This window comes from Meles meles, chromosome 16 (assembly GCF_922984935.1).
Source record: "Meles meles chromosome 16, mMelMel3.1 paternal haplotype, whole genome shotgun sequence".
Classification (NCBI taxonomy): domain Eukaryota; kingdom Metazoa; phylum Chordata; class Mammalia; order Carnivora; family Mustelidae; genus Meles; species Meles meles.
Window position 1 is genome coordinate 14,586,744 of NC_060081.1, and position 24,898 is coordinate 14,611,641.

Sequence of the window (24,898 nt, forward strand, 5' to 3'; positions counted from 1 at the left end):
CTAACTAGGGTGATATCAAGGAATATCTCTGATCCCTTTGGCAATATGATAGCTACAACAGAACCAAAAGATATTAGTTTTGTCCACAAAAAACTGTGATGTTCTCTACCCTAATTTCAATGAATTTCCAACCCTGTATCTTAACTTGGGCCACACAGTGGGTCCCTGTGAATAAGGGAGAGATTTATGGAGATGGCAATGGTTTAGTTACGGATACAAGAACTTCAGGTGGATTTTGGAGTGAGTTTCTGGTATTACAATAATGTGAAATATTTTACATAGAATTCAAGACGGAATTTACGATATGACTCTGCAGATTATTTTCCTTAGGCATAGCTAACCCCCCTTCTAACGTCATGGCTTCCACACTCTATTTCCAAATCAGTCCTGAAATGCTAAGTACTTTATCTTTTGTGCCATTTCATGGGATCCCGTTGATTTAGGAAAGAAAGTATAATCTCATTTGTCAGCAAAGGTTAAGTCGGATAGAATCATGCTTAGACGGCATAATAGGACGTGGCGGAAGTTTAATAAAATCTTTTTCGTATGAATTCGTGGGGCTATCTCTTGCTTGGAGCAAAAGTTTTCAAGCACAGTGAGGGCTCTCAGATATGCTTACCACGATGTGTAGTTCGTAAGATTCGAGTTAGAGCCTCAGAGCTGTAGAGAAACCTTTTCCCATGTGTTTTTGTTGGAAGGAATCCTGCCACATATGGCTAGCTTCCTTTCATAGCTCTTTACTGAGAATTTGGAGTTTTCAGAGGCTGATGCTTGCCTTTGAGACGTCTTTGAGTTGAAGAAGGGGAAATGTGCTTCAATGGCATTGCAGGAGTGCGGACTGGGTCTGGAGAGGTGAAGTGTGAATTGTTCTCTGCCATTTAGTACCTTTTTAATCGTGGGCGGGTCTCTTTCTCCTGCGAGCCTCCCTGTGCTCTTAGAGGAAATGAGAATGATAAAAATCTTTCTCGAGGTGAGTTGGGGCACGGATTTACGAGGATTCCTGTTTTCTATCACTGTCCTGTCCAGAGTGGCAGCCAACCACCACGTGTGGCTATTTACATGTAAATTAATTAGGATTAAATAAGAGGGAAGATTTGGTTCCTCAAGTCCCGACTTCCTTTCAAGTTCTTAACAGCCAGGTATTCTGGCAACTGCTGGTCTGGGAAGGCAGTGCAGAGGGAGAGCATCTCCATCATCACACAGAGTTGTACAGAACAGCACTGCGAGTTCTGCTAACCCCGGAAAAATGAGAAAGTGCAAGCGGGTAATTATGGAAGTCTTAAATTCCCACTGGGCGAGCTGTGCTCGGTGACTGGGGATACCAGTGTCGCAGAAGACCTGGCCTGCCATCATCACATTCGTTTGCTGCTCTCGTCCCCAGCCAGATTTCAGTGTGAGCCCACACGAAGGATGGGCAGGAGAGGCAGCCCGGGCGAGCTGTGCCCAGCGGGGCACTGTTCACCCTCCGAAGACCCTGCGGATGCTGCCATTGGCCTGCCTCCTCTTTGATCTTGGCCAGAAATATGCTGAGAGCCAGAGTCTGTTTGATAAATTCTCTGATGTTCCTAAGTATTGGTAAAATGATGTCACTCACATCTCCAACTTTCTGCCCCAAGAATTTTTAAAAATGCATGAGTTGTTTTCTGTTATAAAAAGTGTTCTCCACAGGCGCCCGAGTGGCTCAGTCAGTTAAGCACTTGATTCTTGATCTCAGCTCAGGTCGCCATCTTATTAGGGTCATGAGTTCAAACCCTGCCCTGGGCTCCACACAAGGTGTGGAGCCTACATTTTAAAACAACAACAACAACAACAAAAAAAACTGTTCTCTAAATACCCCTTCATGTTCTAAAGTGACATTGAAAGAAACTATTGACTTCTTATCTCACCACCTTAGCATTTCCAGACAGGAACCTCTCCTGTCCCTTGCTGAACAGAAGAAACCATCCTAGAGCCGGTCAGTGAGATCAGGATGTTTCTGGGTGCACAGTGAAGGGTTCTATGCAAGTTTGGGGGTCAGTAGGACGTCCTTTCTCAGAAAAGAGCAATTTCCTGATATTCTGCTTTCGTCATTAGCACAGGACTCCACCTGGAGGTAAAGCAAGATGAGTCCCTGTACTTTATTGATGTGATCATCTGTACAGGAAAATAGCCTCACATTTAATTACTTTTATTTCTAAACCCACTGCATGTATTTCCCTTGTGTGTGTTTATGAATCTGCTTGTGTAATACAGACGGACTCTAAAAGTTGACTGTTTTGCACATACAAGACATTCCTTTCCATGGAAATTTATAGCCAATGGCCACACGCTTCCCAGAGGATCACACCTTGAATGCTTTAAATGTCTTGTTATAGGTTGCTGTTCCTGGGGCCTCAGTTCATCATATTGGAGGAAGATGGGGAAGATGGAAGGGAAAAGGCCATCCGCTGAGTGGATATTAATTAGGCACCTCCCATGTAGCAGGCACAGGGCCAGGCACAGGGCTAGGCACAGGCAGGGGTAGTGGGAAGGAAACCAGGCAAAGGTCCTGATCTCCAGAAACTCAGGGTGCAGTGGGTGACCCACATAAGTGTGTGTTCCCTAGATAAAATAAAAATCACAAACTATGCAATAAAGGAAAAGAACAGGGTGCATCGAGGGCTGGAAAGTGTCTGTATTGTCCATCATGCTCATGCTCTAGCCTAGCACATAGGAAGTATGAGAAATAATTATTTGGAGAATGAACGGATGTTTTAGTCTCAAGTTCAGCATGTGTCAGAATCACCAGGAGGGTTTCTATATTAGTTACCTAAGGCAATGAAGCAAATTACCCCAAAACTCACCTCGGCTTTTATGACTCTGGACGGTTTCTGTAGTCAGGATTGCGGGAGCACATTGGCTGAATGGCTCACTGTGCTGTCGTTCATGAGGTTGCATTCCAGTGTCTGGACATCGGCTGGCTGATCTGTTTTCTAGATGGCTCACTCACAAGTGAGTGATGGCCGGGCACCTCAGTTCCTCACCACAGGGACCTCTATAGGTGTACCTGGAAGTTCTCACCACATGGCAGCCGGCTTCCCCACAGGAAGCTATCCGAGAGAGAGGGCAAACACGAGGCTACAGTACTTTTTAATGGTGTCATACACTATCACTGCGCTACATTCTGTTTGTTCCATCCATTGTTGTGGGATCGAACTACCCAAAGTTGTGAACACCAGGTAGGTGAAGGCTCGCTACCACACCTTTCTAAAACACAGACACCTGGGCCCACCCTAGAGTTTCTGAGGAGAAGGAAGTGGCAAGATTTTGCATTTCTAATGGGTTTGCAAGTGATGTTAATGCTTCTGGTCCTTGTTCTGTGCTTTGAGAACCACCCTTCTAGCGTTTTTGAATCTTGAAGTTAGAAGGAGCTTCAGGAGTCTAGCCTGCAGATCCCGTATGGATAGATGTGCCATCGAGGTGATGAGCATTTGGCTCCGTAGGAGAACAGAGGATGTGACCAACACGTTATTCTTTTTGTTTCTTTGAGGACATAGCTAAAAAATTTACTCTTATCTTTACTGATGGACATCTTTCGTGTCTTGAAAACTCGCAAAGTGTCATACATAATAGCTGGCTGTAAATGTCTTCTTAAAAGTGGATTTTTGTTTGCTTGATTGGTTGATTCTATCGTCTCGGGACCCATATTCTTTAGATATACTGATTGTTTGGGTACAAGTTTTGGCACCAATAATCAAGGTCCCAACTCTCACTGATTGCAGGAAACCATCCCCAGTAACATTCAAGCAGATGGTTCAGGCAACATCTCCTATTCTAGAAGCATGAAATCATTTTTCGACCTTCCTTAGGAACCCCTAACCCCGAGCCAGGCGTCTCCTGGATGGCACGTAAATCATGAAGGTTTGCCTGCTAGATAGGAGCTGTGGTGGGTATGTGTATTTCTTGCGGGGAAAAGAGAAGCAATAAATACACATCCTCCCCCTTATCTGCAGAGGATACATTCCAAGACCCCCAGTGGATGCCTAAAACCTCAGATAGTGCCAAACCCTATTTAGACTGTGTTTTGACCTATACATACATACTGATGAGGAAGCTGAGTTCATAGACTGGGCACCGTAAGAGATGAAGAACAAGAACTGATAATAAAATAGAACAGTTATAACAATCTATCACGAGAAAAGTTATGTGAATACTGTCTACCAAACAGTTATTGTACTGTACTCACCTTTCTTCTTGTGATGGTGTGAGATTTGGTAAAATGCCCATGTGAGGAAGTGAAGGGATGATGTGGCTGTTGGGACTTGGTGTTAGGTCCCTTACTGACTCTCTGATGATATGTCAGAGGGTCTGCTTCCAGATTCCAGGTGACTGTGAGTTGCTGAACCTGCAGAATAAGGGGAGACTACTGTGTTGACGGGAAGAAGAGTCTGGAAGCTTCTTCTGTCCACCGCACCCTTCTGAATGTTCCTTAGAGCAGGCTTGGAAATATTTCTGCATCAGCATTGTCTTTGATCACAGTACAAGTACACATTGTACTTTTTCCTGAGTCCTGTGGGATCTGTGTATTATCAGCTCCTATGGAGAGGATTTCTTACGGGCAAGATGTCCCAGTAAGATGAGATTAGGGCACAGATACTGAACTTGGACCTAAATGAATTCTTCTTGTTTTATCTACAAATAACAAGAACTGCCTTTTCTGATTTTAAAGACAAAGCATTAAATTGTAAGACCTGATGAACACATTGACCGAGCATTGAAGAAAACAAACTCTGAAGCTTCTTATCAGAAACTCGTTTTATTGCTGGAAAAACATCCCAGAAATTTCTTTGGTTTGTTTGTTTTTTAAAGAGTTACTTATTTTAGAGAGAGAGAGAGTGCAAATGGAAGGAGGGACAGAGGAAGAGGGAGAGAAAGAATCTCAAGCAGACTCCCCACTGAGTACGGAGCCCGATGTGGGGCTTGATCTCAGGAACCTGAGAGCATGACCTGAGCTGAAGCCAAGAGGCAGACATTCAATTGACTGAGCCACCCAGGCACCCCCAGAAATTTCTAATTCACATACCCGAAGGACTTATCAAAGTTAATAATTTTAATATGCTTTCTTTATAATTAAACTAAATTAGAGAACATATGTGAATAAATTTTATAATAGTGACACAATGTCAATATATTTTAAGCAAGTAAATTAAACTATACTTTCATTATAAACTTTATTTAATAAGATACTTATTAAAGATTTAATATCTATAATACACACTGAAGCTAGTCCTCTCAGGTTTCTAAACGAACGTTTTTAAACTATGATTTCTCCTTTTTTTAAAACATTAATCTGATATTACTACCAAACTGCTCTCTCAAACAAAATGTTTTGAAGAGTCACTGCTGAAGAGATAAATATTCACTGTAATTAAACATGAAAACTAACTCAAAGTTGGACATTGATTAGTGATAATTATCTTTCAAAATATTTTAGTATAACTGGGAAAATATATTCTGACTTTTGTTAACAAGATAATTATGTGAAAATCAGTGAAAACTTAACTAAATTCTTAAGAAATCTCATTATTAACATATGTACATCCAAGGAGATACAGAGATTATTTGTCCCAACATAGATACTGGTCCAAAGCTTTCAACAAACTTTAAGGAAGAGACTGACTGTCTTGCTTTATAAGATTTTTCTTTTAGTCTCCTTTGTAGGCCTTCTACGGAGGGAAAAATAACATTATAACTAAATATTTAAACATTTTTTTAAAACAGCAAATAATCCCACATACTGCCATCTAATTGTAGTTTCGTCTCCAGTCTTTCAAATCCAGGCCACAGAGCTCTGTTTTCTCAACGCTGTTGCAGGGTTGCCGTGGGGCCCCTGGGAGGCGCAGTCAGGTAACATCTGACTCTTGATTTTGCCTTGGGTCACGATCTCAGGGTCATGGGATCAAGCCCCCCACTGGGCTCCACACTCAACAGGGAGTCTGCTTAAGATTCTTTCTCTCCCTCTCTTTCTGCACCTCCCTCTGCTGCTGTGCACTCTCTCTCTTTCAAATAAATAAATAAATCTTAAAAAAAATTATAAGGAATGAGCTTCTGTCAGGGTGGGACCCTTCGCAACAGGTTCGCAGTATATGTTTGCTGAATGGATGAGGGGATGAACCAGTGAATGGGAAGTTGTGATCTATGGTCTCACATGTAGAAGGATGCCCACCTGCTCCCATACCACTCTGTGTGTTTGCTGCATGCTGTGCTTAAGACCCTGGGCTCTACAGAGACCAAATCAAACCTTGGTTCTACCAGTCAACTAAATATGTGATCTTGAGCAAGTTACTCCAAACCTCCAAGCCTCAGTTCTTTCAACGAGAAAATGAAGATCCCAACGGCGCCTTTATGTTTGAATTATCATGTGCTTAGCACAATAGCTAATGTTTACTATTCACTGTTACTGGGATGCTTCTCATCTAAAACTTCACGCTCGGTCAAATAAGACCGTATTTGCAACTATAAAAAAATGCTGTTCTTTCATTACAATACATAAATCAAACAAATAGGCTTGTTCTCTTTGATATTACAGAGGCCATATCAGTACATCAAATAGGAATATCCTAACTTATGCCTCTCTTTAGTGGTTAAGTATTTGGGTTGTTTCAGAGTATTTGATATTCTCAAACAATTATATTGATGAGTCATCCTTCTATCTATGTACAAAAAATGCTAGCGTTTATTCTTTATGTGAATATGTGACTTTTCTTCCCTTAAATCATTTCCTAAGATAGAGTCCCAGGTGTATTAGTGCCGAGCAAAGGGTATGTGTGACATTTTGATGTTTTGGTTAAATGTTGACATACCGCTTTGTCTTCGACTTTCTGAGTGGAGCCGTCTTTGTCCTTACAGTTCCCAGAAAGAGGCACACGAGTAAATACACTGGAAATGAGCTGCACGTACCAACCTCTTCTCTAGAGAAGCAGTAAAGGGGCTCTTGCACCTGGTGGACTGCACATGCATTTTTTAAATTAAAAGGAAGTAACATCGAGGCGCCTGGGTGGCTCAGTGGGTTAAAGCCTCTGCCTTCGGCTCAGGTCATGATCCCAGGGTCCTGGGATCGAGCCCCACATCGGGCTCTCTGCTCCGCAGGGAGCCAGCTTCCTCCTCTCTCTCTCTGCCTGCCTCTCTGCCTAGTGTGATTTCTGTCAAATAAATAAAATATTTTAAAAAAAGGGAAGTAACATGGATCAAGGTAATTTTGATGATCCATAAAGACTTCTTTGGAACAACTTTTTCATCTAATTAGGTTCCTTACCCTCAGCCCACTTGGGGGGGGGCGGTGCTATTCGTGGACATATAAATAGCATTTCTCTCTTTCATCCCTAGTTGGATACTAGACATTTATCTTGTTATTTGGCACTTTGAAGTCATTTTGACTGTATTTTAGCCTGATTGAAGATAAGGAATAATTTACTTGGAATCCCATGGCTTCTATTTTGTTCTCATAAAGACAGGCATTTTTGTAGAGAAGGTCAGTGAACTCCCCTGGGGGTCATCAAGCATGGCAGGACTGGTTTGTCACTTACATGCAATAGGGCATCCAACCAAGGCAGGAGGCACCGGTTCACCATCTCTGGCTCATAGCCAGGATCAGCAGGCAGACAAGCCTGGTAGCACAGGTCCCAGTCAGCAGCACACAGAGGAGATGCTCTAGTTAAATCTGCAATTGACCAACTGACAGTATTTTTATTGCAGAAACCACCAACACATCCTGCCACTTTTTAAAAAGCAACACTACTGGTTACATTATAGCTAATATTTCCGGAATTCATGATGCAGACATGATAATTTCAGGCTATATAAATATGCACAAGAATAATAGGCTGAAAAGCAAGTCATAACTTTTTTTTCCATTTTGTATTGTTTTGGGAGTTCTAATTTCCCAATATATCACCCACACTTAGCACAAAATAATCAGTCACTTAACATTCATATTTATGATTTTGTAAACTATGTCACAATTATATGGATTAGGTGCATTTCCTCATGAATGGTGAATCCTGAATGTGTATTACTGTCCAATAATACAATATAAATCAGTGAAAATTTGGCTTTCAAGTATTACCCTTGCATTATATGATTTTATCTAATAAGGTAGATGCTTCTTTAACTGTTGTCATATTACAACAAGTTTAAGTCTCCAAACCACCTTTTAATTACAAATATTTTCTGGAATTCTCCCTTGAAGAGTTGCTTTTACTCTTAAATAATCCTAAGTATGGTTCTCATGATTTCCTATTTCATGGTGAATTTTTTTTTTTTGAACAAACAAAATAGAAAAATCATTAATTGTTTATTTTTTTTCCATTTTATTTATTTTTTCAGCATAACAGTATTCATTGTTTTTGCACAAAACCCAGTGCTCCATGCAAAACGTGCCCTCCCCATTACCCACCACCTGTTCCCCCAACCTCCCACCCCTGACCCTTCAAAACCCTCAGGTTGTTTTTCAGAGTCCATAGTCTCTTATGGTTCGCCTCCCCTTCCAAAATTTTTTTTTTAATAAACATATAATGTATTTTTATCCCCAGGGGCACAGGTCTGTGAATCGCCAGGTTTACACACTTCACAGCACTCACGATAGCACTTACCCTCCCCAATGTCCATAGCCCCCTCCCCTTCTCCCAATCCCACCTCCCCCCAGCAACCCCCAGTTAGTTTTGTGAGATTAAGAGTCATTTATGGTTTGTCTCCCTCCCAATCCCATCTTGTTTCATTTATTCTTCTCCTATCCCCCTACTCCCCCATGTTGCTTCTCCATGTCCTCATATCAGGGAGATCATATGATAGTTGTCTTTCTCCGATTGACTTATTTCACTAAGAATGATACACTCTAGTTCCATCCACGTCGTCTCAAATGGAAAGATTTCATTTCTTTTGATGGCTGTATAGTATTCCATTGTGTATATATACCACATCTTCTTTATCCATTCATCTGTTGATGGACATCTAGGTTCTTTCCATAGTTTGGCTATTGTAGACATTGCTGCTATAAACATTCGGGTACACGTGCCCCTTCGGATCACTATGTTTGTATCTTTAGGGTAAATACCCAGTAGTGCAATTGCTGGGTCATAGGGTAGTTCTATTTTCAACATTTTGAGGAACCTCCATGCTGTTTTCCAGAGTGGTTGCACCAGCTTGCATTCCCACCAACAGTGGAGGAGGGTTCCCCTTTCTCCACATCCTCTCCAGCATCTGTCATTTCCTGACTTGTTAATTTTAGCCATTCTGACTGGTGTGAGGTGATATCTCATTGTGGTTTTGATTTGTATTTCCCTGATGCCGAGTGACGTGGAGCACTTTTTCATGTGTCTGTTGGCCATCTGGATGTCTTCTTTGCAGAAATGTCTGTTCATGTCCTCTGCCCATTTCTTGATTGGATTGTTTGTTCTTTGGGTGTTGAGTTTGCTAAGTTCCTTATAGATTTTGGATACTAGCCCTTTATCTGATATGTCGTTTGCAAATATCTTCTCCCATTCTGTCAGTTGTCTTTTGGTTTTGTTAACTGTTTCCTTTGCTGTGCAAAAGCTTTTGATCTTGATGAAATCCCAATAGTTCGTTTTTGCCCTTGCTTCCCTTGCCTTTGCTGTTGTTCCTAGGAAGTTCATGGCGAATTTATGGGGGAACCTGAGAGAGCTGCTAGGTTTCTATTAGACTGGCAGATTCCACGCACTCAGGTTTTCTTTCACTCTGACCACTCCTTCAGAAATACGTTTTGCAGTGTTGTGTTGGTCATTCTCAGAAATTCCTACTTTACCTTACATATGACTGATGTCCAAATGTTAACTGGAACTGATGTCAGCCAGTATTTTGCCCGTCGCTTATATTGGGCTGTTTCTATTCATAGCTCTGTGTCATGTGTTGAAGGGATAAATTCATTAAGGAGAAAATTCTATCATTCTGGATGATTTTGGATGTTACTTTAAATATTTTGCCAGGGGAAAGCAAGATAAGTTTAATCACAATTAGGGGCACCTGGCTGGCTCAGTGGGTTAAAGCCTCTGCCTTTGGATCAGGTCATGATCCCAGGGTCCTGGGATCGAGGCCCGCATCAAGCTCTCTGCTCAGCGGGGAGCCTGCTTCCCTTCCTCTCTCTCTCAGTCTGCTTCTCTGCCTACTTGTGATCGCTGTCTGTCAAATAAATAAATAAAATCTTAAAAAAAAAGTTTAATCACAATTAAAGTCAAGGCTATAAATGATTACACTATACTAGATCTGAAAACACATCAAATCCAAAGCTAGATATGCAAAGTAGAGTTTTATTGGGAAAACCTCATTCATTCAACTCTGTACATGGGTTGTGGTTTGCTTTTTATTATGGTTTTGGAGCAAATAAATAAGTGTATATATTGCTAGTATGCTGAGTCATATAATGTGACATTTTATTAAGACCAGTTGAAAAGCTTTTTAATTGGTTTGATAATTACATTGCATTATACAATACTTAAGGACATGTAATTTGGCAAATGAATGCTTCTTGAGACATAATTGCCTGGAAAAATGTGTGCCTTTTTTTTTTCTTTAAATGAATCCCTCGTATGGACTCATTTATAAAAACTGGCCAAAGAAACTGAATGTTAATTGAATTATATTTAAAGATTTTAAAAAGCTGGCTACATGCCCATCTGATTGGCTTAGAAAAATACATTAAAAATTGTCTGAATACTAATCTGCCTATCTAAAAGTCTGGCTTCATGGTGAAAGCAGGAATTTTTTTATTCGAGGTTTCATTGATGTACAACATTATATTAGTTTCAGGTGTAGACCCTGATGATTAGATATTTGTTTCTATTGCAAAATGATCACCACAGTAAATTTAGTTAATGCCTGTCACCATGCCTGGTTTGCAGAAATTTCTCTTATGATGAGAATTTTTAAGATCTATGTTCTTAGTAGCTTTCCAGTATGTAATAGAGCGTTATTAACTATAGTCTCGAGGCTCTATGTTACATCCCATGACATATTTATTGCATAACTGGAAGTTTGTATCTTTTGGTCCCCTTCACCTGTTTTGTCCACCACCACCCCCTTCACCTGTTTTGTCCACCACCACTCCTGCCATCTGCCCCTGCCCACCACCTCTGGCATCCACCAGTCTGTTCTCTCTATCTATGAGGGTGTTTTTTGTTTCTTGTTGTTTCTCTCTTTTTATTCCACATGTAAATGATATTTGTCTTTCTCTAACTTATTTCACATAGCATTATACCTTCTAGGTCTACCTTTCTTCACTTAGCAATGCCTTCAAGGACACTTAGTCTGTTTCCACGTCTTGGCTATTGTAAATAATGCCGCAGTGAACACGGGGGTGCTGATATTTTTCCAGGTGGTTTCTTTTTCTTTGGGTAAATACTGAGAAGTTGAATTTCTGGATCATAAGGTAATTCTATTTTTAATTTTTTAAGGAATCATTACAGTGTTTTCTGTAGTGGGGCTGCACCAATTTACATTCCTACCAACAGTGCACAAAGGTTTCTTTTTCTCCAAATCCTGACCAAAACTTGTTATTTCTTGCCTTTTTGATGATAAACATTCTAACAGGTGTGATATAATATCTCATTGTGGCTTTGAGTTGCATTCCCCTGAGGATGAATGATGTTGAGCATCCTTTCGTGTACCTCTTGGCCATCTGTATGTTTTCTTTAGAAAAATGTCTCTTCCGTCTTCTGCCCACCTTTTAATTGGATTGTTGGTTTTTTTCCTATAGTTATATGAGTTCTTTATGTATTTTGGATACTAATTCCTTATCAGGCATGTGATTTACAAATGTTTTCTCCTCTCCCGTAGGTTATCTTTTCATTTTGTTGACGGTTTCCTTTGCTTTGAAGAAGTTTTTAGTTTGATGTGTCCTACTTGTTTCTTTCTGTTCCGGTATCAAATCCACAAATTCATTGCCGAGATCTGTGGTAAGGAGCTCACACCTGTGTTTTATTCTAGAAATTTTATGGGTTCAGGTTTGACATTCAAGTCTTTAATCTATTTTGAGTGAATTTTTCTGTATGGTATAAGATGGAACTCCAATTTCATCTTTGGTGTGTGGCTGTACAGTTTTCCCAAGGCCACGTATTGAAGAGACTGTCCTTCCTCCATCACATATTCTTGGCTCTGTTGTTGGAATTTAATTGACCATTTAAGTTTGGGTTTATTTCTGGGTTCTCTATTCTCTTCCATTGTGTCTGTTTTTATGCCAGTACTGTACTATTTTGATTACTACAACTTTGTAACATAGTTTGAAATCAGGGAAGGTATTGCCTCCAGCTCTGTTCTTCTTTTTCAAAACCGTTTTGGCTATTTGGGTTTTTTTGTGGTTCCATACAAATTTTTAGAATTATTTGCTCTATTTCTGTGGGAAAAAATGCTATCGGGAACTTGATACAGACTGCATTGAATCTGTAGATTGCTTTTGGTAGTATGGATATTTTAACAATATTAGTTCTTCCAATCCATGAGCATGGACTATCTTCCCATTTATTTGTGTCTTCTTCGGTTTCTTTCATCAATATAGTTTTTCACCAGTACAGTTTTCAGTGTGCAGATCTTAAGCTTCTTAGTTAAATTTATTCCCAGGTATTTTATTGTTTATAATGCAATTGTAAATAGGATTGTTATCTTAATTTTTCTTTCTGATAGCTTGTTATTAGTGTAGAGAAACAAAACACATTTTTTGTATATTGATTTTATATCCTGCAACTTTATTGAATTCTTTTATTAATTCTAACAGGTTTTGGCCTAGCCTTCAGAGTTTTGTATATCTAGTATCATGTCATCTGCAAATAGTGACAGTTTTACTTCTTCCTTTCCAATCCAAATGCCTTTTATTTCTTTCTCTTGCCTAATTGCTCTAAGACTTCATACTATGCTGGATAAAAGTGGCAAACATGGACATCCTTGTCTTGTTCCTGATCTCAAAGGGAAAACTTTCAGCTTTTCATCATTGGGTATGATATAGCTGTGGGCTAGTCATATATGGGTTTCCTTATGTTGAGGTTCATTTCCTCTATACCCATTTTGTTGAGAACTTTAACCATAAATGAATGTTGAATTTTGCCAAATGCTCTCCTACATCTACTGTGATGATCATATGACTTTTTTTCCTTCATTTTGTTAAAGTGGTCTCTCACATTGATTGATTTATTGATGCTAATTCATCCTTACATCCCTGGAACAGATCCCACTTGATTGTAGTGTATGATCCTTTTAATGCACTGTTGAATTTGGTTTGCTGATATTTTGTTGAGCATGTTTGTACCTATGGTCATCAGGGATATGGGTCTGTGATTTTCTTTCATTGCAGCAACCTTGTCTGGTTTTGGTATCAGGGTAATGTTGGCCTCATAAAATGAATTTGGAAGTGCTCCCATCTCCTCCGTGTTTTGGAAGAATTTGAGAAGGATTGGTATTAATTCTCTTTTGAATGCTGGGTGAAACCAGTAAAATTTTATTAGTGATGAAAGCAGTTACTTTTTGGTAGTCCATAAAATTACTTAACATTAAAGTTTAAGTGATTTTTTAGAAATTCTTTACTGAATAGCCTAGTATTAAATTATTTATATTCTTTTTGATTTTTAGGTAACCCTGAGAAGTCCTAAGAGAGGAAATGAAAAAAAGAATAAAACCATTTTTAGCATAACCAGATGCGAATTCCCCATATTGGTCTGACATGGAGAATTGATTATGAAGTAACATGATACTTTGAATTTATCCATATATGGTCTCTTTGCAGAAAAGATTTAACCTGGCAGGCTTGACTGCTGATCTTTAGGAAGGCATGCTTACAAAGTTGGCCCTTGGCTGGCATCTGGGATCTTTGATTTGGGAAGGTTCCCAATCCCATAACTGATAAGAGTAGTTCACTGTGCCCAGACTGTTTATGTAAGCAGTATGGTTTATGCGGAACACCTGCTTTCATTCTGGAAGTCTGGAATTTGGGTATGTGCCAGGCAGAGATGGCCTCCACGACCAGTTCCCAGTAAAAACCTTGAGCACTGTCTCGCAAAAATTTCCCTGATTGGGGAGCCTGGGAGGCGCAGTGTGTTAAGCCTCTGCCTTTGGCTCAGGTCATGATCTCAGGGTCCTAGGATTGAGTCCCTCATTGGGCTCTCTGCTCAGCAGGGAGCCTGCTTCCCCCTCTCTCTGCCTGCCTCTCTGCCTACTTGTGATCTCTCTCTCTCTCTCTGTGTGTCAGATAAATAAATAAAATCTTCAAAAAACAAAAACAAAAACAAAAACTTCCCTGATTGACATTTCACATGTGTTGCTAGGGGTATTAAGCAAATCCGGTGTGACTACATTGGTAGTAGAAACTTGGCCTTAATTTCCCCTAGACTTTGGCTAATTTCGCCTTGTATCCTTTTGCTTTAATGAATTATAGTTATAGTTGAATATCACTGAATATTAGGTCCTGTGGGTCCTCCTAGTGAGTCATCACACCTGGGAGTGGGTTGGGGGCTCTCAACATGGTACTCTACTGATAGTAATTCAGAGGACATCTGAGAACCATGTGTTGGTATTTACATCATTTGTGGATAATAGGGCTCAACCTCACAGCACTTTCAGAAGCAATGCTGGTAATAGGACTCAAATATTCTTTCCCAGTGCATTCTGTAAAACACTCTCTTCAAGTCATCCAAAGAATTGTAGGTCATGGGCTCACTACCTCTTTTCAAATTTAAAGGTTAGTTCTTTAATTTACTTTCTTTCCTTAAAGAAACTTTCTCTTAATCCCCATTGATTAGCACTGTGCCCAGTTTAATAAATGTTGGATTTAATTGAAGAGGTCTCCAGCGGAACATGAAGGCTTTGATCTTTCCCAGCCCTGCCTCCCTGTGGTGTCTACACGCACACACCCTGTTCCCTGACACACACCCTGTGAACTGTGCCAGGGCTATTACAGAACTCTAAATACCAGTGTCTATGTAGTTCTTTTTTACAAAACAAGAAGAAACTTCGTCTTCAGGATTTTGTGTGTTGCTAAGTGCTGTTGACTCATAGGATAACTGATGTGTAGATCTGAACACACTTAGTAATAGTGATTTTCAGTATTTATTATATGACAGAGTCTGAATCTAAACTCAAAACAATGTGTAATAATGGACTTAATAAATTGAAATGCAGAGTATGTATATGCCAAATGAATTGACCATGCTGTACGAACAAAGTTCAAAATAAGAAAAGTATTCTCCAGTTTTGGTTCCCTCAATCTTGTCCACCTTTCACATATCCAACAAATTGTAAATCACTTTTTCCCTTCCCTTTGAAGGGGTTGCCATACCAATTGTGATATCAGCCTCACAACTGGCTGCAGTTTAAACAGGTAGAACAGATTCTGCCATTAAGTTTTAGGGTGCTCTAGGCTCATCGTTACTGGAAGCCACAAGTTCATATGAGTGCACGATGGGATGGACAGCTGCTGTTCTAAGTCTGTCTCAGATAAGGAAAGATCAGAAGGAACTGTGCAGATAACTCAAGGCAAGAACCCACACTTTCTTAACCTGTATTGGCCTCCATTTTAAACTATCATGAACTGGGACGCCTGGGTGGCTCAGTGGGTTAAGCCGCTGCCTTCAGCTCGGATCATGATCCCAGGGTCCTGGGATCGAGTCCCGCATGACCTCCTTGCTCGGCAGGGAGCCTGCTTCTCTCTCCACCTCTGCCTGCCTCTCTGCCTGCCTGTGTTCTCTCTCTCTCTCTCCTTCTCTCTGACAAATAAATAAAATCAAATATTAAAAAAAAAACTATCATGAACTAACTGCCAAGTTCCTGCATTTTTGAAGTTCTAGAAGTTATTTTTAAAATACAAGGAGTTTATATAAGAGAATGCCAAGATGTACCTCTTTACTTGCAATGAAACTAACTTCTTGCCTAGTCTTCTGACAAAATCTATATTGTATATCTAGCAAATGCATGATTAAGATGTAAAAATTAACCAGCAGCAGAAGTGAAAATTTTCTCTAGGAAACTTTCTAGAAAAAAGAAATTAAATTCAGACATCTTAATAGTGTTTGTTTGTTTGTTTGTTTGTTTTAGAGCATGAGCAGGGAGGAGCAGAAAGAAAGGGAGAGAGAGATAATCTCTTAAGTGGGTTTCATGCTTAACACAGAGCCTGATGTGGGACTTGCTCTCACAATCCTGAGATCATGTTCTAAGTCAAAATCAAGAGTTGAGACGCTAACCAACTGGGCCACCCAGGTGCCCCTTAGTAGATGACTTTTGAGACGAAGACAGTATCAAGGACAAGAGAAACTACCCTAGGATCTTCTCCCTTGGGTGTGGGTGGCAGCTCAGCTCTAGATTTAATCTAACATGTAGAATGTCTAGCTACTTGGGACACAATATGGGAATCCCTTACAGCAGACTTTTTCAAAGAATATGTGTGTCAGACCAGCATGGTCCTCAAAGTATGGGATGTGGAATGATTTGGTCCAGAAACATTAGTCATTGGTCTGTAAATAGATGATTATAGAAATTGAACATATTTACAACTTCTGTAGCAGCTTGACATACCATGGCATCCAAATGTGTAATAATTTTTCTAGTAAGTCATTGTACTGTATTTTACAGAAGTAATAGTCTGTCATAGATTAGACTCCGTGCCCCACCGTGGCCTTCACCACAAATAGCTTAAGTACGTTGGTTAAAAATCCAGTTTCTTGGACCCCAACATAAACCAGTGGAATCCAAATCTCTGAAAATGGGGTCTGGTCCCAGGAATGGACATTTAGCAAGCTGCCCCAGTCATTCTTTATCATGCCAAAGTTTGAGAACTGCTTTAGGAGGCGGGCCAATAATGTGCCTAATACATTTCCTAAGTATAAGGTTAACTTTTGAAAACCATCCACTCTAAGGACCAGAGTTGCAAAGGTGACAGCTCGTACACGTTTGACTTCAGGGAAGCATTTGTATCGTTGGCCCGCAACCCACCACAGCTAACAGGGCCCTGTGCTTTCTAGGTACAGTTCCATTGCTAGTTTTTGAGATGCCTTTGTACAAGACACCCTCGAAGCTTCTTCACTGCGGGAAAGTGGTTTTATTAATTGTATCAATGGAAGGCATCTAGGTATGTAAGGCATGTCTAGGATCCTTTGATGTGGTTCCTTCTGCACAGCTGGTGGCGCCCCACACCGTGCCCAGGGGAGGGTAATGCAGTCCAAGACCTTGTTCCAGATCAGAAAGCTCCTGATCAGAAAACACTGATGCCTGCCTCAACTCCGTAGACACAGGCCCTGTGACACTCCTCGGGAGAGAACGTACACATCAGGAGTTCTGGTTTGTTTCAGGTGTAAAGTAACCAGCATCAAAGGGGGAATTTAATGCTCCCTGGCGCATGGCTTTCTCATTCACCATGTCGATCAATAGACCCGTTTATGAGGAGGAGGGAAAAAAATATTTCTAGAGCAGCAATTGCTCATCGGAAGGGAGAGACTTCTTTTCGCCTGTGCTGCGTGTTCAGCTGCCGATACCCACTCTTCTCCGTGACTTCAGGAGGGAGGTGCTGCTCCTTGGCTCCCCTGAATCACTGTCACTCACTCAGCCATCCCAAGGAAGGGGCCCCAACCCAGCAGTAGGTCAACCCATGAAGAGGAGGAGGAAATGGGTTGTGGGAGGAAAAGGAAAGAAACAGACCAGTAACTTGAAGTTTTGTTTTGTTTTGTTTCATTTTATTTTATTTTATTTCTTTTCAGTATTCCAGAATTCATCATTTATGCACAACACCCAGTGCTCTTTGCCATACGTACCCTCCATAACACCCTCCACCAGGCTTATGCAGCCCCCACTCCCTCCTCTCCAAAACCCTCAGTTTGTTTCTCAGAGTCCACAGTCTTTCATGGTTTATTTCCCCCTCCAATTTCCCCAAACGGTCTTCTCCTCTTCTTTTCCCAATGTCCTCCATGTTATTCCTTATGCTGCACAAGTAAGTGAAACCATATGATAATTGACTCTCTCTCTCTGACTTATCTGACTCAGCATAATCTCCTCCAGTTCCATCCATGTTGATGCAAAAGTTGGGTATTCATCCTTTCTGATGGAGGCATGATACTCCATCATGTATATGGACCACATCTTCCTTATCCATTCATCCGTTGAAGGGCATCTTGGTTCTTTCCACAGTTTGGCGACCGTGGCCATTGCTGCTATGAATATTGGGGTACAGATGGCCCTTCTTTTCACTACATCAGTATATTTGGGGTAAATACCCAGTAGTGCAATTGCAGGGTCATAGAGAAGCTCTATTTTTAATTGTTTTGACAGAGCTCTTGAGGACAGTTTTGCTTCTTAGAATTTGAACTGATTCTCTGTTAGGAATAGGTCTCGTTCTCAGCCATAATCCTGTGTCCTGGCTCTCAAGTCACACATTTAAAGGCTTCTAAAGAGGATGCCATTGTCGTCTGTGGACCAGCACACTTCTCCCACTTCTCTTCCTCCCCTTGTCTGCCAGGGAGGTTCAGGCTCACCTCCTTGAGCAGTTCCTCTGGACCCCGATGAAATTCAGCCCCTTCTCTCTCCTCTCTCTGTGGCCCTTATGCATGACATTCTCCAATTGTGAGGATTTTCATGGTTGATTAATAAGAAATACGATTGTCCCCTGCAGATAGATGTTGCCATTTAACAGGAACTAACCGTTGCGACTCTGTTTTTTTCATAAGAAAGGATCGCTCTTTCATAAAAGGGATAAGCATACATTGTTTTTTGAAAGTGTAAAGGATATTAACAAAGATGGTGATGGTGCTGGGGAAAAAGAAAATCTTTTAGCCCTTCTAGATCAAGAACTAGATTTGCCCAAGGAGGATAAAGGTTGATAGCTCTCTATTTGAAACGTTAAAAAAAGAAAGAAATTAACCCAACTTCAGTACTGACCGTTGCGGGGAGATAAATAATTTTGGTAATAGAAATCTTCCACTCTACGTCTCCAGTTCCCTCTCTTTCTTTTCAAACAGCTGTCTTAGAATCAGTTACAATCAAGCAACTATTTTATAGTCAGTCTTTTTCCAACCGTTTCTCCGGCAACAACTCTTGCAAATGAGGACAGGTGGTGCGTGTGGACGGTGACACAGGATGCTCTAGCTGGGGAAATGCAAATCGGTTACTAGACTGTCCTCTTGTTCAGTTCAGTGCCTTTGTCTCCTCCTCTCTCGCCGCCCCGCCCACAATAATAAGCCAGACGCGAGAAGGCGCGCCTGTCACATCTCCGGAGGTGCCCGCGCCCGACGAGCCGCAGTCAGGCCACTTGCTGGCGACCCTAACCCTGCAAGCGTGTAAGTGACAAGAAACGAGTGCAGACCAAGTGGGCATCCCCCAGTCACTCCCACCGCCGCGCTCCGAAACGTCCTCCCTGCCGCCCCGAGTTGTTCAAGGGCGTCTGATTTTCTTCCCCGGGCAGGGATCCTCATCATGATGTCCCTGTGCCGCGAAGTGCACGTGTACGAGTACATCCCGTCCGTCCGGCAGACGGAGCTGTGCCACTACCACGAGCTGTACTACGACGCGGCGTGCACGCTCGGCGCCTACCACCCGCTGCTCTACGAGAAGCTGCTGGTGCAGAGGCTGAACACCGGCGCCCAGGGCGACCTGCACCGCAAGGGAAAGGTGGTTCTGCCTGGGCTCCGGGCCGTGCGCTGCCCGGCGCCCAACCCTGCTGGTCCCCCGTCTTGAAGAGGGGCTCTGGAGAAGCGATGTGCAATAAGGTACTACTGTTGTCCCCCGAGTCACAGGAGAATACTTGAAGATATTTTAGGCGATGTAGTCTTCAGTCCTTTACACTGTTACTTAGCGGTGGCCACGAGAATTCTTCTTTTTCTAAGCCATTGAGTCTTTATGACCGCTTTGAATACAGGAATGGAATTTAAAAGGAAAAGAGGCTCAAGAAAGATGCAAAAAAGAAGCAAATGTATGACAAATGGGTATTATACCTGCAGAAATGTTCACCTTTTCTGAAGCCGTGGGCACCCCTGTGAGGCTTGGTTCCCACGACAGTTTTCAGTGACGTACTTGACATTACGAAATGGTTTAGACACCCATGTTGGGGTACACTATCCGTAGCACCTAGCTCAGCACTCGCACATTTGTTCATTATAAAGATCCTAGCGTTTACGACAAGCGTCTGAATCAGCACTCAGATGTGTTTATCTTAACAATAAAATTCCCCATATACGTTGAGAGATTCGTGTGCTGGCAAACTGTGGCATTCCCCTGCTCTGTTTTCCATTGCCTGCCCAAGCTTTGCTCTTTGTGTATCAGGACAGATTTCTAAAACCAGAAAACACCCGTCTCGAGCAGTCCAAGGAAAAAGTCAACCCTGGGATAGCACTACAGAGGAGACACTTTGTTTTCCTGCAGTATTTTCTTACTTTGATAAATAAATACAGAATCACCTGGCTGCAGGGTGGCCCCGGGGCCAGAATATTCCCAGCTTTCCTGCCATCCTCAGCTGCCAGTCCTCCCCACAGCCCTTACACTGTTACACCCACGGATACTTGTGACCCCCTGCCACAGTGGGGGAAGACTCCTTCGGGTCTAGAAGGAGGGGATATGGAACCTTCACTCCTTGCTTCTGGGGATGCACACCTGTCTCTTTCATAGAGATTTCTTTCAGGCCAATAGCAGGTGCTGGAACCCCAGCAATGATGTACTAGATTTGCACCAATTCTCCCTGCAAATATATATTGAGGAACCCTGTCCCTGTTTTCACAGATATATTTTATGTCAGCAACATACAAGCCATATAATTAAATAAAATTGTGTGAAAACATTGTTCTTTTACAAGGAAAATACGTATATGCTTGAGAAGCAAAGGCACCTGGGGGAAGAAGTTGTCACCCCAATACGTTGACTATATTCAGATCTGTTTTATTTTGCTTTTAATCTCAACTTTTACCACTGATACATTGAAAAACAATTTTTTTTGCTATAATGTAGTGAAACAGAAACATTTTGGAATACATTAATTGAACATGCTGTCTCTCTATGTAACCAAAACATAGCACAAGAGGTAAGACTTTTTTAATTAAATATATTCTCCCTTGCAAGTCGATGAATGTCAGGAGAGTTTAGTGGGAAAGTTTTTTTTGTTCCAGGATTGGTTTTTTTCCTGAATGCTCTCAAAACTACTTTCTTGAGCACGAATGGTTTATAGAAATTGACAGCTTCTGTTTGGTGAGTCTAAGTCCCCAGAAACCGGGTTGAGTGATGGGCATCTCTCTCCTATGGCTTATTTTAACAGTGAAGTAGAGAGTAATAGAAAATTTCAGTTATGACAGCATCCACTAGAAGCCCATTTTGAGAGCTTTCTTTCCAGGTCTATGAGAAGACATCGATCATTTTGTCCTACACATTAGCTTATGTGTAAGCTGATGTGGTCGAGCCGCTTTTCTCTCTGGCTTCCTGAAAGACCTTAGTCTTGTCCCCACGTGTAGTAAATACAGAGTTCAGATTGTGAGGTTGCTCTGAGTACAGTGAGCCGTCCTTCCGTGGCCTTGGTTCTCCCTAGACCTTCCAGCTCTGCCTTCAAATGTCCATGACACTGAAGTTCCTTTGATAGTCTTCTTGGTAGATTTCCTTCAGACCTTATTACCAGGACAGCCCCCTTTGGTGATCTAAGAGGCTGGTAACAGAAAGATTCATTGGGGGTCACTATAAATATTCAAGTTCAAAAGCCCCAGAAAGTACTTCAAACACTTCAAAGATTTTTAAATAGCATTTTGTTGTAACGCATGTTCTTTTAAAAGGTCCTTTCAGTCTCACTGACATTACAAGAAAGACTGAAGACCATAAAGGAAATCCAATTAAAATTTTTGAATTTATTATGGCCTTAAAGACTCTTGGGAATCAGGGTCTGCTAAACATTCAGAAAATGTGGTACACATATTAATATAGTGTGGCTGGGCATTCTTCTATTTGAAAGTTTAGTTTAGCCTCCCAAAAATATCAGGCAGTTCGAGTTAACATGACTGCGTCTAGTATTAGCTAAATTGGTCCTAAGAGGCAGTATTTTGCCAGACATTGATTAAGTCCTTCTAGGCTACATTTACTGAACTGCAGTAAACACACAGCTCTTCCGTGGAGTAGTTAACGATAAACGCTATCCTAGTACATTTCTTCCAGGCTCTGTCCCTCCCAAGACACTCCAGCCGCTTCTGGAAGAGATGCCCACACGATCTTTAAGGTGCAACCAGAACGCATTAGTTGTCCCCAAATAATTTCACAACCCCTTTTGTGATGGTTGTTGTGATCGCAAAGAAACGAATTTTGACCAAGAATGACAACTCACCTTTATCTAGGTTTTCACCGACTTGTTTCCCCAATCCCTCTCCCAGGTATGCGGGTGGAGTTTAACAGGGGTCCGACGCTCACTGTCCACAGGGAATACCGGTGCTGGCCCTGTGTACCTGACCCACTAAGTCCTTACAGGGCTGCTTTTATCAAGAACTTTGTGCAGAGGCCAAGAGAAGCTCCATTAAAAGTTGCATATTGCATCATGCAACATCAAGGGCATGCAGTAAGTTAAGCCATGTGAGTGACTTTTGCACGTGTTTCAATTACTGGGGCTTTCCTTTTCGCCTGGACGCAGAGCTCTGGGAGCCCTGCTTCAGTCATAGCCCTTCAAGTGTCTCTTGCCCTCGGTCTCTGAGCCAGACATTTAATCAATCCTGAACTCGCCAGTAATCATCTGTCATTGTAACCGTAGCGTCTGGACAAAGCGATGCTGAAATGATCATTAGCATTTACAAAATTGGGAAATAAAAGTAACTGTTTAAAGCTACCACGGGGTTGCTCCATTACGTGTTTATGAGCCAGTTCATTCTGGTGGAACAGATTAATACCTTATGTTGCTGGCTGACCCTTCCGGGCGGGAGCACTTGCAGCCACTGAATTAATTAGGTCCTGTTTGGCTGCGTTAAGTGGGATCAGTCTCACGTGAGTAATGGCACACGATGGAGGTGTTCCCTGGGCACAGATGACATGATGAAATTTCTCTCTCCAGCCTCTCTCAGAGATTAATACACAGCACGTGTTTGAGGCTGGTGGGCAAAGTGACCTGGTCCCATTTCTGTTTAGCTATAGGAAGAGACAGAGGGAGGGAGGGGGGAGTTATCGAGAAATCCATGACTGGCCAAGTAGTTTCTGTATTCTGTCATATTGTCTGATTCGACTTCCTACTTTCTGATAGCTTAGAGCTCTCTACTCAGTTGTTAACAGCCCATGAAGGCAGCTGCATTTAGAAATTAACTGCTTAGGTGACACGTGCCTGAGTTCCTACTTGTTTTTTTATACTCTGGACATTTCCATTGTGAAAATACTCTGCATGTTCTTGTCACTTGGGCATTACTTACACAACTGGTAAATGAAAGGTATCACTTCGGCAATTCAAGGAGAAAATGTAAGTTCTGATTTTTGTTTTATTAAATGAAGCCTTTTAGTAAGAACAATAATCCAGCATATTCCTCTACAAGCTTGGAATGATAGAATTTAAAGAATTAAAGACATTGCTATAGTTGTTACTTTTGTTATGAAAGTGTGCATGTAGATATAGTTATATAATTGTATATATACATATCTACACACATGGTCGGTTTTATATTGTCTTTTTTCATCAAACTTTATTCCTGAAACCTTTACAATAAATTTTATTTTAATTATGCAAATGCCAATTTTTTTAATAGAAGAAAGCAAATGTTATATGTCCTTCTATTAAAAAAAAAAAACCGCCATCTTCCCACACACTGATTTTCTACACACTCTGGGCGTGTTTGAAAATATGGCAGAAAATTTTTTAAATGGCAGAAATATTTAAAAGGCACTATGTAGGTAAAACCATTACCTGAACATCGTAACCTCATCAGAAATCCAATGGAACATTGAACATTGATGAGAAGGTTCCTTATTATAGCTCATGGCTTTTACAAAGATGGGGGGGAGAAGTGAATATTGGTTCTGTGGAAAACAGTCTTCTTACCAGGTAGGTTTCAAACAAATTAACTGCGCTGATAATGCTAAAAACCTAACATTTATGATACCATACATCCTGTTATACGCTAGCTAAAATACTTATGAAATTTTTCCGGTGGGAACCAGTGAACTTTTTTAACAGCTTTGGGAATTTTTTTGTATGATAATTTTTAAACTGAAATGTGTACTCTTCAAATTCATTAAGTCCTGAGCTTTTTCCAGGAGTCACATTTGAAAAAAGTGTTTGTATACATTTTAACACCTTTGATATTTTCTATTTTGGTTTTTGTATATTTTTATGTATACACAGTGTACAGACTTTTTTCTTGTAAATAAAACATGTTTTCATTTGTCTAGACATTTCTCTGTTTTCATTTGTAAAAGTTGCAGATACAAACAAGCGAGGGGCAGAAGAAAGAGCCATCCCTAGGAGAACATGGCAAAAAGCCGAAAGCTAATTAGAAAATTGCAAATGGGGTGCCAGCAGCAGGCCCTGGAACTGTGAGTAGGGACACTGCCAGGGCCGAGACCAGAGGCAGGCTCTGTCTTCTTCACCCAAGGGCTCACTGCCAAATACAAAGATCCACAGTGGCAAAAACAAGCAGCATTTTTTAGGCGACCACATCCGGATGTCAAGTTAGTAGCCCAGCATTTTGGTTAATGGATTGCCTTGGGAGACCCATCCCCAGCTGGCCAGGGCTTTGGGTCTTAGAAAATATGCCTAAGTTATCAGAGGAAGGCCTCGGGCTGAAGAAATCACATTCAGCTGCCTCCATGTCCCATCTGCTGTGGGATCTTCGTGCTGGCTGTGTGGAGGGAAAATTTTGGTTCATTAGGCCGCTGGAAAGAAGTTCCAGGTCATTTGTGCTTTCTGGGCACAGTGCAAAGGAAGCCTTGAAGGGAGGCACTCAGGTGTTTGATGTCAGGACTGATGTGA

At 41.3% G+C, this 24,898-nt stretch overlaps 1 protein-coding gene across 6 annotated transcripts in view; it reads left to right on the plus strand.

The window, feature by feature from the left end:
• ST6GAL2 (ST6 beta-galactoside alpha-2,6-sialyltransferase 2) overlaps positions 1-24,380 on the plus strand; it is an 81,756-nt gene extending 57,376 nt beyond the window's left edge. For 4 of the 6 annotated variants that reach the window (XM_045981334.1, XM_045981333.1, XM_045981335.1 and 1 more), the window contains one exon: positions 19,397-24,380. In XM_045981334.1, the coding sequence (XP_045837290.1) occupies positions 19,397-19,668 (272 nt within the window). In that variant the 3' untranslated portion in view covers positions 19,669-24,380. Of the gene's footprint in view, positions 1-11,805; positions 11,925-19,396 lie in introns of all 6 variants that reach the window. The other 2 variants (XR_006815334.1, XM_045981332.1) reach the window with 2 other exon arrangements.
• The last annotated feature ends 518 nt before the right edge of the window (positions 24,381-24,898 follow it).